We start from the raw sequence: 13105 nt of genomic DNA, 5'->3' as shown, positions 1-13105 counted from the left end.
CCAGAGAAAGAGTATAAGGAGGGGTGGGGGAAGGACCAGTGGGACTCGATTCCAGGACCCCAAGATCATGATCTAAGCCACCCAGGTGCCCAGCCCGTTCCTTCTTCAAACAACTCCATTAAGTGTTTAGATACACATTTATATTTTATAAGCTAGGTATTTTATAAAAAGTAAAATAGACATAGCCCTTGTCATATGTGGTTTATAATATTTAATTTTCACATTTTAAAAAGTTATGGTAGAGCTAACCTTATATTGAGCAAAAGAAGTTACACAAAAAAGAATACTTACTGTGTGATTCCATGTATATGAAACTCAAAAACAGAAGCAAAACTAACAAATGGTGATTGGTATTAGAATAGTGATTTGGGGAATGGGTGGATTAATTGGGAAGAACCACAGAATATCTGGGATGATGGAAATTAATTTTTTAAGATTTTATTTGTTTATTTGAGAGAGAGGGCACAAGCAGGGGGAGGGGCAAGGGGACAAGCAATCTTCCTGCTGAGCAGGTATCCCAACAATGGGGAGCCCCACCTGGGGCTTGTTCCCAGACCTTGAAATCATGATCTGAGCCAAAGTCAGATGTTTAACCAGCTGAGCCACCAGGTACCTGATGGAAATGATTTTTTATCTCAGTCTGGGTGACGCATACATTCCTGAATTATTTTTTCCAATAGTATTGGTAAAGATCTCTTCTGAGTTATTTAATGGCACCCAAATTAATCGTGTAATACCAAGAATAAGCATATGCTTTACAAAGAGTAAATTCTTGTGTTTTTTTTTAAGTTGGACAACATTTATTAGTAAGGATATTATTATAGGTTTATTCCTGTGGCTTATATTACTGTAATGTCTTCGTGACCCTGTGTGAAACTGAAACTAATGCATGTATATGAGGCACATTTGAGTTATTTTGAGCCTTTGCATTCAAACATTGACATGTACAAAGTACCAGATTGGTTGGATATAGTCCATAGTGGTGTTACAGAGGTTTAGGAAAAATAAGTGACATCAGTTGTGTTTTGTTTTTTTCTTTCTTCAGTCACAATTACAGAAGGAATCATTATAGTCTTATTAACTCAGGCTCAGCAGAAACAAATAATAGAAGTGAGTCTTAACAGGACTTGAGCTTTGTGTGGCAATACAGCCTTCGCCTTCATTTACTTCTCTCTGCCTAAAAACTAAGGTCTCCACTTCTATTTGATATGCATAGAAACCTGGAAAGTGGGGTGCCTTGGTGGCTCAGTGTGTTAAGCCGCTGCCTTCGGCTCGGGTCATGATCTCAGGGTCCTGGGATGGAGTCCCGCGTCGGGCTCTCTGCTCAGCGGGGAGCCTGCTTCCCTTCCTCTCTCTCTCTGCCTACTTGTGATCTCTCTCTGTCAAATAAATAAATAAAATCTTTAAAAAAAAAAGAAAAAAGAAACCTGGAAAGTTTTCTGTTAGAAAATGCCTTATGTAGAGGTACAATTTCCAACAACCTTTTTCTGAGTGATAAATATGTAGGTATTATTACTGTCTGTTTTTAGGTAAGATGTAATTTCTTCTTCTGGCTCTACTGTGAACATTAACAAGAAGATAATTTAGCTGCTCCATCTCCTTGTAGCAATGATAATGAAATGGTAATAGTTTAGAATAAAACTTAGACCTTTCAGCCAAACCTATATCTCACCTGAGACATACTTTGTCAATAGTAAACTTTTTTTGTACCTTTAGATTTAGTATTAACATACTAAGAGAAGCTGTATTATGAAAACTAATAATTACAGTCACAATATATTAAAATCTTTTTGTATCGTATATGGTTGTTTGGTGAAAAGAAAACATTAATATCATTAAATAATAAAAGTAAAAAACATTATTCATCTAGAATTGAACACATGCAGGAAAAAATACTTGGTTATAGTTTTGTTGAACAAGAAAAAAAAAACATATTGCCTCTATATGCATATGTAAGTTTTGTACATGTTGACAACACAAAATGTTTCTTTACTCAACTTGTAATTTGCTCGATTATTTTGGGGGAAGATTAATATGGTTATTTATTTTTGATACATCAAAAGTTTGTTAGCAAGTTATTAAATGTCTGATTAGTCTGATAATATTGTCAGATATTTCTAAGTTGGTCTTAGGAGATTGTTGGAATTGGTGTGCCTGGGAGACTCAGTCAGTTGAGCATCTGCCTTCCTCTCTGGTCATGATCCTGGGGTCCTCGGATTGAGCCCTGCATTGGACTCCTTGCTCACCAGAGAGTTCTGCTTTTCCCTCTACCACTGCCCCTCCTTCTGGCTGGTGCTCTCTCGGGCTTGAGCTTTCTCTCTCAAATAAATAAAATCTTAAAAAAAAAATTGTTAGAATGAAAGTGCATAATCCAGAGAGTCTGCTTTTTTTCAAAATTTGTAAATATTTCAGTTTCCTATACAGAGCCTTTCCATAGATAATCCTTGAAGCAGAAGATAATGAGAGTTATTTCCCAGGTCTTATTGGAGGAATGAAGACTTGACAATAAATTGTCCTTATTACCATTGACTGCTTCAACAGAGTTTTGTTGCTTTTATACTTATCCTAGCTGGTTTAGTTTTCAGATGAACACACAGTGTCTACTTTAAATTTTTGCTTTGCTTTCAGAAAAATTACCGATATAAGTTTAATAAACCAGATTTTATTCAAATGCTATAAAAATGAGGGCATGCTTGGGGTCCCTGTATGGCTTAGTCATTGGGTGTCTGCCTTTCGCTCAGGCGATGATCCCAGAGCCCTGGGATTGTGCCCAGTGTTGAGCCCCGCTGTTGGGCTCCCGGCTCAGAGAGGAGTGTTCTTGTCCACCTCCCTCTGGTTCTCCTCCCCACTCATGCACCCACTCTCTCCCTCTCTCTCAAATACGTGGAAAAAAAAAAAAAAAGAGGACATTCTTAACATGAGATCTTCTAAAATATTGTTTCTCTTTCAGATGGGCCATCTTACTCTAGAGGACTATCAGATCTGGAGTGTGAAAAATGTTCTTGCCAATGAATTTTTGAATCTGCTTTTCCAGGTATGTTTAAGATAAATGACAGGTACAGAGAGTAGTAGTTCTACATCTGTTTCATTGTGTAGTAGTTATTGCAACTCAGCTACAAAACCACATATTATAAAAAGAACTATATTATCCTTTATACAGCTGAAAGATTGGTAAGGTAGAGTTTGAGAGCCCGGAGGCATCTCAAAATCATGACATGGGAGATGAGGAAGTAGAATAGAGCTGACTATGTTTTTTTACCTTATGCCTCATGGTAGACGAGCATGTTAAATATATAGAAAATAATTTAGATTGCAAAAGCCATCATAATTTCTTATTTTTCTTCACTGTTTGTCTTTTTTAAAGGCCCTTCCTAACAAGTCAGGCAGCGTGAACAGACAGATGGATCATAAGTAGGCAGCTGTAAAATTTTCGATATACACAGTCTCTCCAGTTAGATTATCCTGGCTACAAAGCTGTTTCTAAAATTTTTTAAATAAGAAAGATTGAAGAAGGAAGAGAGAAAAAGCACAAAGTGCCAAGAATGAACACTAAATTATAAGGCTTGCCAGATTTCAACTATTTTCCTTGTTAGAGTATTTCTCTTGCTCCAATTAAAAAAAAAAGGAAATTACGATTTCCCATTTTTTATAATTCTTCATAAATATTTAAGTTGATTTAGTAGTGGTATTTTAGATTCTTATTTTATTTTCCTTTCCTTGTAAAAACAGCCCTGTGAAGTTAAAAAAAAGTTCAGTATTTTTGTTTCTATCATGCTCTTCCATATTAAATAAAGAATAACTCATTTGTGCATGGCTGTTTTGGAATAAATGGTAATTGGTCTCTTCCTGGTAGTTAATCTAATTACTATGGCTATAAAACATATACAATCTAATAAGCCTGTAATATCCATTTATATCAATCTGTTACTCCACTATCAGTTACAGTTTTCAGGAGGATTTAAGTTGATGGCTTTATAAAGCATAAACATATACAAAAATTATATAAATCATTATTCTAAACAGAAAAGGCTTGCTTGATAATATCAAAATTGATCAGCTATTTTTATCTCATTTAAAATAATATCCTCATTACTTTATCTCATAATTATATAAACATTTACATCACTTAGGCTTATGTCTGTGTCATCTTGTAGCTCTCACATAGCATAGCATTTTGATTTTTTCCTATTGCCTTTTCTATTTTCTCATTCCTTTTTTTTCTCCTTCATATCAGGGACTTGCAGTGGCACTAATTTTCTATGACTAATTTATAAATAAGCATATGCTTGAGATTTGTTTTTGTATGTGTGTGTTTCTAATATTATATTATGAAGAGCTGAAAGATAGTTTCCCATGAATACCTGTCACTGTCATTTTAACGTTACATTTTACTATATTCACTTTATTTCACATACAATATGTTTTTAAAACTATATATATTCATTAAGTATATGAGTAAGAGACTGTTAGCTAAGTTGTATTTTCTGTGTGTCTTAAAATTTGTAGAGTTACTTGGTAAGTCTAGCAATAAAAGCTTGAATTACACTCTTATTTGCCAAGATTCCTCTTAGCTGAGTGTTTTGGGTATTTAAGTGTAACATACATAAGTGTCAATAGAATTAGAAAACCATCCCTATGATAATAATCTTTATTTTCAATCTTTTTTGTACACTCAGTGCCAATATTTTGCAGAGGCAGGATGCTAAATATAACCAGGATCTTGTTTCTTTTGCATTTGTCAAAATGTCAAGTTTTTAAAAGCGTGGTAAGCAGAAAAAATGCACACCACCTCCAGCACCAATTATCCATGCCCTAATCCCTGGAACCCACGCACATAATCTTCCATGGCAAAAGGGACTTTGCAAGATGTATCAGGTTAAGGACTCTGAGATAGGGAGATTAGCTCAGCAGATGGGCCTTTCTAATAATGAGTCCTTTTTTTTTTTTTTTTTTTAAGATTTTTTATTTATTTCACAGAGAGAGAGAGATCACAAGTAGGCAGAGAGAGAAGGGGAAGCACTGAGCAGAGAGCCTGACGTGGGGCTCCATCTCAGGACCCTGGGATCATGACCCGAGCAGAAGGCAGAGGCTTTAACGCCCTGAGCCACCCAGGTGCTCCGCTAATCATCTGTCCTTAAAAATAGAGAAACTTTTCCAGCTGTGGTCAGAGAGAGGGAGGGAGAGAAAGGAGGAGAGGGAAAGAGATGACCTTGGAGGAAGAGTTGGAGATGCTGGCTTTGAGACAGAGGAAGGGGCTGTGAACAAAGTAATGTGGATGAGCTCGGAAGCTGAAAAAGGCAAGGAAGTATATTCTTTTCTTAACCTCCAGAAAGGAATGTAGTTCTGCTATTGACATCTTTTTCTTTTGTTTTTGTTTTTGTTTTTGCTTTTGTTTTTAAAGATTTTACTTATTTATTCATGAGAAACAGAGGGAGGGAGGGAGACAGAGGGAGTACAGGGAGCCTGATGCAGGACTCCATCCCAGGACCCTGGGATCATGACCTGAACTGAATGCATACACTTAACCGACTGAGGCATCCAGGTGCCCCAACACCTTGATTTTTAACCTCGTGAGACCCGTGTCTGACTTCTGACCTACAGAACTGTAAGATAATAAGTTTGTGTTGCTTTAAGATGCTGAATTTGTGATAATTTATTACAGACACAATAAAAAACCAGCACAGAGTGAGATAATCCGCATTTATGGATGGTAAGGCTCAACATTTTAAAGATGTCAGGTCCCTTTAAATTAGTTTGTAGGTTTGGTGCACTAGCAATCAAAATCCCAAAAAGTTTAATATTGTCATTGTTTTTGTGGAACTTGACAAGCTGTTTCTAAGTACATACAGAAGGGAAAGGGCCAAAAATAGCCAAGATAATGTAAAGAAGTGTTAGAGGACTGAAGTTACCGGATATTAGGACTTCTTATAAGACAACGGTATTCAGACAGTGTGATATCTGTGTGAAGGTAGACAAAGACCAATGAAACAACATTGAGAGTTTTAAACAGACCTACATGTATATGATCACTTGATTTATAAACAAGAAGACATTGCATTGCACATGGGTAGGGGTAATCTTGGCAGTAAATGGTGTACTGGGTCAGTTGGTATCTCTATGGGAAAAAATGCATCATTATTCCTACCTCATGCCATAGATGAAAATTAATTCCAAGTGAGATCATAAGTCTGATAAGTTTGAAAGGTAAAAATAAAGCATTTAGAAGATAATGTGCAAGAATAGTTTAATGGCTATGAGGTGGCAAAGAGTTTTTTAAAAGGACACAGAGAGCATTAACCACCAAGGAAAAGTTTTTAAGTAGGACTTCAGTAAAATTAAGCGTTTTTGTTTTGTTTTGTTTTTTAATTGGGAGATACCATTAAGAATATGAAAAAATAAGCTATGCAGTGGGAGAAGTTGTTTGTGATACCTGTATACAGAAAGACATGTGACTAGGGCATACAGAGAATAAAAATGAGAAAAAGGTAAAACTTCAATACAAAAAATGTGTAAAGAAAACTTGAAGAGGTGCTTCACCAGAGAGAATATCCAGGGGTGCCTGGGTGGCTCAGTTGTTAAACGTCTGCCTTCAGCTCAGGTCATGATCCCAGGGTCCTGGGATCGAGCCCCACCTCGAGCTCCCTGCTCATTGGGGAACCTGCTTCTCCCTCTCCCACTCCCCCTGCTGGTGTTCTCTCTCTCTCGCTGTGTCTCTCTCTGTCAAATAAATAATTAAAAATCTTTTTTAAAAAAGAATATCCAAATAGTTAATGAATATTATGGAAAGGGGCTCCTTAGTCATCATAGAAGTACTATTAAAACCACATGTGAATTACTAGTAGACCTGTCCCCAAGAATGGTTAGTTTTTAAGTGATAAGAAGTATTGGTGAGGATAACAAAAACCTGAAACTCCCATACATTGCCAGTAGGAATACAAATTACTACAGATACTTTGGAAATTGGGGCTCCTGGGTGGCTCAGTCAGTTAAGTGTATGCCTTCAGCTCAGGTCATGATCCCGGGGCCCTGGGATTGAGCCCCGTGTGGGGCTCCCTGCTTAGTGGGGAGCCTGCTTCTCCCTCTGCCTGCCACTCCCCCTGCTTGTGTTCTCTCATACTCTCTCTGACAAATAAATAAATAAAATATTTTAAAAAACAAACAAATACTTAGGAAGTTGCTTGGCAGTATTTACAAAGTTGAACATACGCTTCCCCCGTGACTCATAAAGTCTACTCTGTATGTAAACCCTAGAAATGTGTATCTCTGAGCATCAGAAGACATACAAGTAGGGCGCCTGGGTGGCTCAGTGGGTTAGGCCGCTGCCTTCAGCTCGGGTCATGATCTCAGGGTCCTGGGGTCGAGTCCCGCGTCGGGCTCTCTGCTCGGCGGGGAGCCTGCTTCCTCCTCTCTCTCTCTCTGCCTGCCTCTCTGCCTACTTGTGATCTCTCTCTCTGTCAAATAAATAAATAAATAAAATCTTAAAAAAAAAAAAAAGACATATAAGTAAGTTCTTTTAACTTGTTATAGCCCAAAACAGAAAATGACCCAAATATTTATCAATAGTAAACACATAAACAATAAGCAAAGTGTGACATGTGCATAGAGTGGTATATTGTATGAAAATAAGTATAATGGTGCCACACACACAAACTTGGATGAATCTTATATCTAATCTTGAGTTGAAAATACTAGACCAAAAAATTCAAAGGCAGACAAAACTTATTCTATGGTGACAGAATTCAGGATCATGGATCCTGTGGGAAGGAACCCAAAGTGGGACTTTGGGTGAGATAGCAGTGTTCTGTTTCTTGACTAGGTAAAGATTTCATAGATGTTACTTTGTGAACAGTCATTGAACTATACACTTAAGATTTGTTCACTTGTAAGCATGAATACTGTATTTCCATTTTCTATAAGTTCGCTTAGAACACCTGAGCATCTTCGTGACTCAGTCGGTTAAGTGTCCGACTCTTGATTTGGCTCAGGTCATGATCTCAGGATAGTCAGATTAAGCTCTGCATCAGGCTCAGTGGGGAGTCTGCTTGAGAAACCTCTCCTGCTACCTCCCTCACCCCCAGGCTCCTGCTCTTTCTCTCAAATCTTAGAAAAGAAAAATTGGTGGGGTTAAATTTTTTTAGGTGGCTCAGTGGGTTAAAGCCTCTGCCTTCGGCTCAGGTCATGATCTCAGGATCCTGGGATTGAGCCCCACATCACGATCTCTGCTCAGCAGGGAATCTGCTTCTCCCTCTCTCTCTGTCCCTCTGCCTGCTTCTGATCTCTCTCTGTGTCAAATAAATAAGTGAAATCTTTAAAAAAGAAAAAGAAAAATTGGTTTCAGAAGCTCAAGTATTTATCAGTATGAGAATGGATGAAACAAACAGTGGTATATTCGAAGAGTGAAATGCTACTCAGCAGTAAAAATGAACAGCCACTACATAGATGAGTCTCAAAAACCCAATTTGTGGATTTTGTTGTTATGTAAATGTTACCTCAAAAGGTAAACAAAACTGAATAGATATTGAACTTTCTGGTTAATGTTAGCCAAGCTGATGTATTTATAAAAAGTTGTACTAATGTCTATAATTTACTTTGAAATGCATCCAAAATTAAGATGGATTGATGGGTGAATTAAGGGTTAGATAGATGCAAGTATAATAAAATGTTGATGTCAAATCTAGTTAATGGATATGTTGTCTTCAGTATAAAATTCTTTCAAGTTTTCTGTATTTTTGAAATTTTTCGTGAGAAAATGTTGGAAAAAATTGTATCTTTTGTGGTGATATTTAGAGAAGGCAAATAAATTGAGGATGAAATGAGCCTTAAAAAGCATATTTAGCATTAGTGGCAATAATTTCTCTCTTTGAACTGTTTAAACTAAAATGCCACCCATATCTTTTGTCTCCTGTGTTCTCTTCATCACTCTCACCTTTCTCCTCACGTGCCATGATGTGCTCTTCAGATTTCAGGAATTAAAATAATATTTTCTGCATGGTTCTTTTTGTTATTCTTTGTCTCTCTCCCTCTCCTGTCTCATACAGAGATTTGGAAATTGGTCTCTACTGAAACAGTTTGTTTAAAAACAAAACAAAACAAAACAACAGCTAAAGTTTAAAGCTCAGAGTTGCCCAAGTGAATCATTGATAATTCATCATTTGAAAGCTATGGCTAATTCAGATTCCCATCTACAAAGTGGAACTCATGCAGAGAATGTGAGATTACGCAGTCCAGTCATTGCCACCAGTCAGTGAAGTTTGATTTACCACTTTTTTCTCTAGGTATGTCACATAGTTCTGGGGCTAAGACCAGCTACTCCAGAAGAAGAAGGACAAATTATTAGGTAAGTTTTTATTGTATTTTTCATTACATAGTTGAAGTTTTTGACACCTGAAATATATTGTTAATACATAACAGCATGTCCCACTTTAATACAGTCATTACAGTGACATCTTATTTCTCCTGATTAATTTCATACTGAAATATTTTTATTAAAGTAATTTCCTAACCAAGGAATTGAATTAATTTAGAAATCAGATTCTCTTTAACATTAAAATTGCATTGAGTACTGAATTTAAATTTTAGAAATAAGACATGAGAAAAAAGGTAGCAAATTTTCCTTACTACAGAGTAATTCTTGTTTATTGTATAAAGATTATAAAGTAGAGCTAAACAAAAAGAAGCAAAAAAATACCCATCATCTCTGTATTTAAGGTAATTGCTGTTGACATTTTTTTCGGCTTTATTGAGGTATCATTGACATCTGAAATTTTAAGATATTTAAAGTGTGCAGTGCGATTTGATATATGTATGCATTGTGAAAGGATTTCTTTCATTGAATTAACACATCCATCACTAGTGCCTCACATACTTTTGTGTGTGTGTCAGAACATTTAAGTTGTACTCTCAGTTATACATTATAGTGTTAATCAGCTCTGATCATGTTATATGTTACATCTGCAGACTTGATTCATCATATCGTAAAATTTTTTACACTTTTATCACCCTTTCTCTGTTTCCGCCAATTCCCAGCAACTGCTTTTCTACTTTCTGTTTCTGAATTTGACTTTTTTTTTTTTTTTTAAGTTTCTACATACAAATGCTATGCCTTGCAATATTTGTCTGTCTTTGGCTTATTTCACTTAGTATAATGCCTTCCATTCTCATCCATGTTGCTGCAAATGACAGGATTTCCTTCTTAAGACTAGATAATAGTCCATTATATATACATACCACATTTTGTTTTATCCATTCATTCATTGTTGGACACTTAGGTTGTTTTCATACCTTGACTTTTGTGAATAATGCTGCAAAGAATATGGAAGTAACGCTATCATCTTCAAGAAAATCATTTTGTTTCCTTTGGTTATATACCCAGAAGTGGGATTGCTGGGTTATATGGTAGTTCTTTTTTTAATCTCACACGAAACATGTTTTTTATAGTAGCTGTTCGAGTTTATTCCAGTCCATCAGCAGTGTACAAGGGTCTCTGTATCTCTGCCAGTGTATATTATCTCTTGTCTTTTTGACAATAACCATTCTGACAGGTGTGAAGTGGTACCTCGTTGTGGTTTTGATTTGTATTTCCCTGGTGATTAGTGATGTTAAATATCTTTTCATGTAGGTGTTAGCCATTAGTATGTCTTTTTTTAGAAAAATGTTCAGGTTCTTTGTTATTTTTAATTGGTGATCATTATTTTTTCTTTTTTGCTATTAAGTGATATGAACTTCCTATATATATTTTTTGGATATAATTCTTTATCAGAGCTGTGGTTTGCAAATATTTCCTCCTATTCCATAGTTTGACTTTCCATTTGTTGATGGTTGCACTGTTGACACTTTTATATTCATATACCTATGTGTATATGCCATTGATGGAATTCATAATTTTTTTAATGAGAATCCTTCAAAATACTGTTTTATTTATTTATTTTTTAAGATTTTACTTATTTGTCTCAGAGAGAGGGAGAGAGAGCGAGCACAGGCAGACAGAATGGCAGGCAGAGGCAGAGGGAGAAGCAGGCTCCCCGCCGAGCAAGGTGCCCGATGTGGGACTCGATCCCAGGATGCTGAGATCATGACCCGAGCCAAAGGAAGCTGCTTAACCAACTGAGCCACCCAGGCATCCCATAATATTGTTTTATTTTTGACTTCCATTTTCACTGCAGATCCTATCAGATGATACTTTTACATATCAGTAAAGCCTCTTATAATTTAAATGACTAGCTAGTAGGCCTTATTCATCCCCTGTTTTTTGTTTTTTTTTTTTAAAGATTTTATTTATTTATTTGAGAGAGAGAGACAGTGAGAGAGAGCATGAGCGAGGAGAAGGTCAGAGAGCGAAGCAGACTCCCCATGGAGCTGGGAGCCTGATGTGGGACTCGATCCTGGGACTCCAGGATCACGCCCTGAGCCGAAGGCAGTCGTCCAACCAACTGCGCCACCCAGGCATCCCCATCCCCTGTTTTTAATCTCTGTTTTTCTTCAGTATAATTCAGTAATAAAGGCTGTATGCCTTTGGTTAGGTATGTATTTAGGCAAAATTACTTGAGGTAAAATATCTTGGTTAATAGGCCTGCACGTTTTTACGACTGTAATTCAGGTTTTTTTCCTGTTCTTTTCTTTTCTTTTTTTTTTTAACATATAGTGTATTATTTGCCCCAGGGGTACAGACCTGTGAATCATCAGGCTTATACATTTCATAGCACATACCCTTCCTAATTGTGATTCAATTTTTTTTTTTTTTAAAGATTTTATTTATTTATTTGACAGAGAGAGATCACAAGCAGGCAGAGGCAGGCAGAGAGAGAGAGAAGGAAGCAGGCTCCCGGCTGAGCAGAGAGCCCGATGCGGGGCTCGATCCCAGGACTCTGGGATCATGACCTGAGCCGAAGGCAGCGGCTTAACCCACTGAGCCACCCAGGCTCCCCTGTGATTCAATTTTTAATATATCAAGTATTCATTGCTTCATTGCTTGAGTGTTACCATTATACTATACATTTGTGTAGAAAGTTTCAGAAACAGAACCGAATCTCTACTAAACTTCGCTTTTATTTATTTAAAAAAAAATTTTTTTTTTAGAGATTTTATTTATTTATTTGACAGACAGAGATCACAGGTAGGCAGAGAGGCAGGCAGAGAAGCAGGCTCCCCGCCGAGCAGAGAGCCCAATGCGGGGCTCGATCCCAGGACCCTGGGATCACGACCCAAGGTGAAGGCAGAGGCATTAACCCACTGAGCCACCCAGGTGCCCCCTAAACTTCGCTTTTGAAAGGAATAAATTCGATACATAGTTTATCACTTATTCTTAAAAGTAGTGTGTATACAAATTTTTCAGTAGTTTTTTCTGGTGTGAGACTGCTTGGTAAAAGAGTTTACTGAAATAGAGTAGTTTGGAATACCTGAAAACAGGATTATGTGAAGAATACCAGTTGATGTTCAGATGAATTGAAGTAGCAAAATATATTTTCCAACTTTTTATAAGGATTCTTATTTAAAATGGTCCGTTCTTTTAAAGAACGTTAAGCAAAATCTGTTTTTTAAAATGTTGTTTTCATAAAAACACTAGTCTCACATTGTGTTTTTAATTTTCATGCTCAGAAGATTCATTCTTGTTTATGGTATTCATATGTTGACAATGTTGTTTTGATTTTTGTCTTATTTTTAGCTATCATAAAATAAAATTTTAAAATATATTTAAGTGTACAAGTGAGATATTGAAGAGAAATACTGAAAGGCTTTTATGTAGCTGTAGTAGCTTTTTTTTTTTTTAAACTATTGCAGTCTAATTTAATCACATACTAATACCTTCTGAAGTCAGCATGACTTACCGTACATACCAAGAATGCTATTGAGATAAGCACCGGGTGATGTATGGAATTGTTGAATCACTATTTTGTACACCTGGAACTTGATATAACTCTGTATGTTAACTAACTGGAATTAAAATAAAAACTTTAAAAAGAAAGAAAAGAAATGTTGATTTAAAAAATAGAACGAAGGATGTCTGAGTGGCTCTGTCCGTCAAGGATCTGCCTTTGGCTCAGGTCATGATCCTAGGGTCCTGGGATCAAGTCCCGCATTGGTCTCCTTGCTTGGCAGGGGGCCTGCT

General features: G+C 36.6%; 1 protein-coding gene across 2 annotated transcripts in view; it reads left to right on the top strand.

Moving 5' to 3' along the window:
- The window catches only part of USP32 (ubiquitin specific peptidase 32), a 217456-nt gene that overhangs the window by 143523 nt on the left and 60828 nt on the right, over positions 1-13105 (top strand). For both annotated transcript variants that reach the window (XM_044248505.1, XM_044248506.1), the window contains exons 10-11: positions 2951-3034; positions 9276-9337. In XM_044248505.1, coding sequence (XP_044104440.1) covers positions 2951-3034; positions 9276-9337 — 146 coding nt within the window. The remainder of the gene's footprint in view (positions 1-2950; positions 3035-9275; positions 9338-13105) is intronic.

This window comes from Neovison vison, chromosome 5 (genome assembly GCF_020171115.1).
Source record: "Neovison vison isolate M4711 chromosome 5, ASM_NN_V1, whole genome shotgun sequence".
Taxonomy (NCBI): domain Eukaryota; kingdom Metazoa; phylum Chordata; class Mammalia; order Carnivora; family Mustelidae; genus Neogale; species Neogale vison.
The sequence above is the reverse complement of the archived record's forward strand: the minus strand, read 5'-3'. Positions and strand labels throughout refer to the sequence as shown.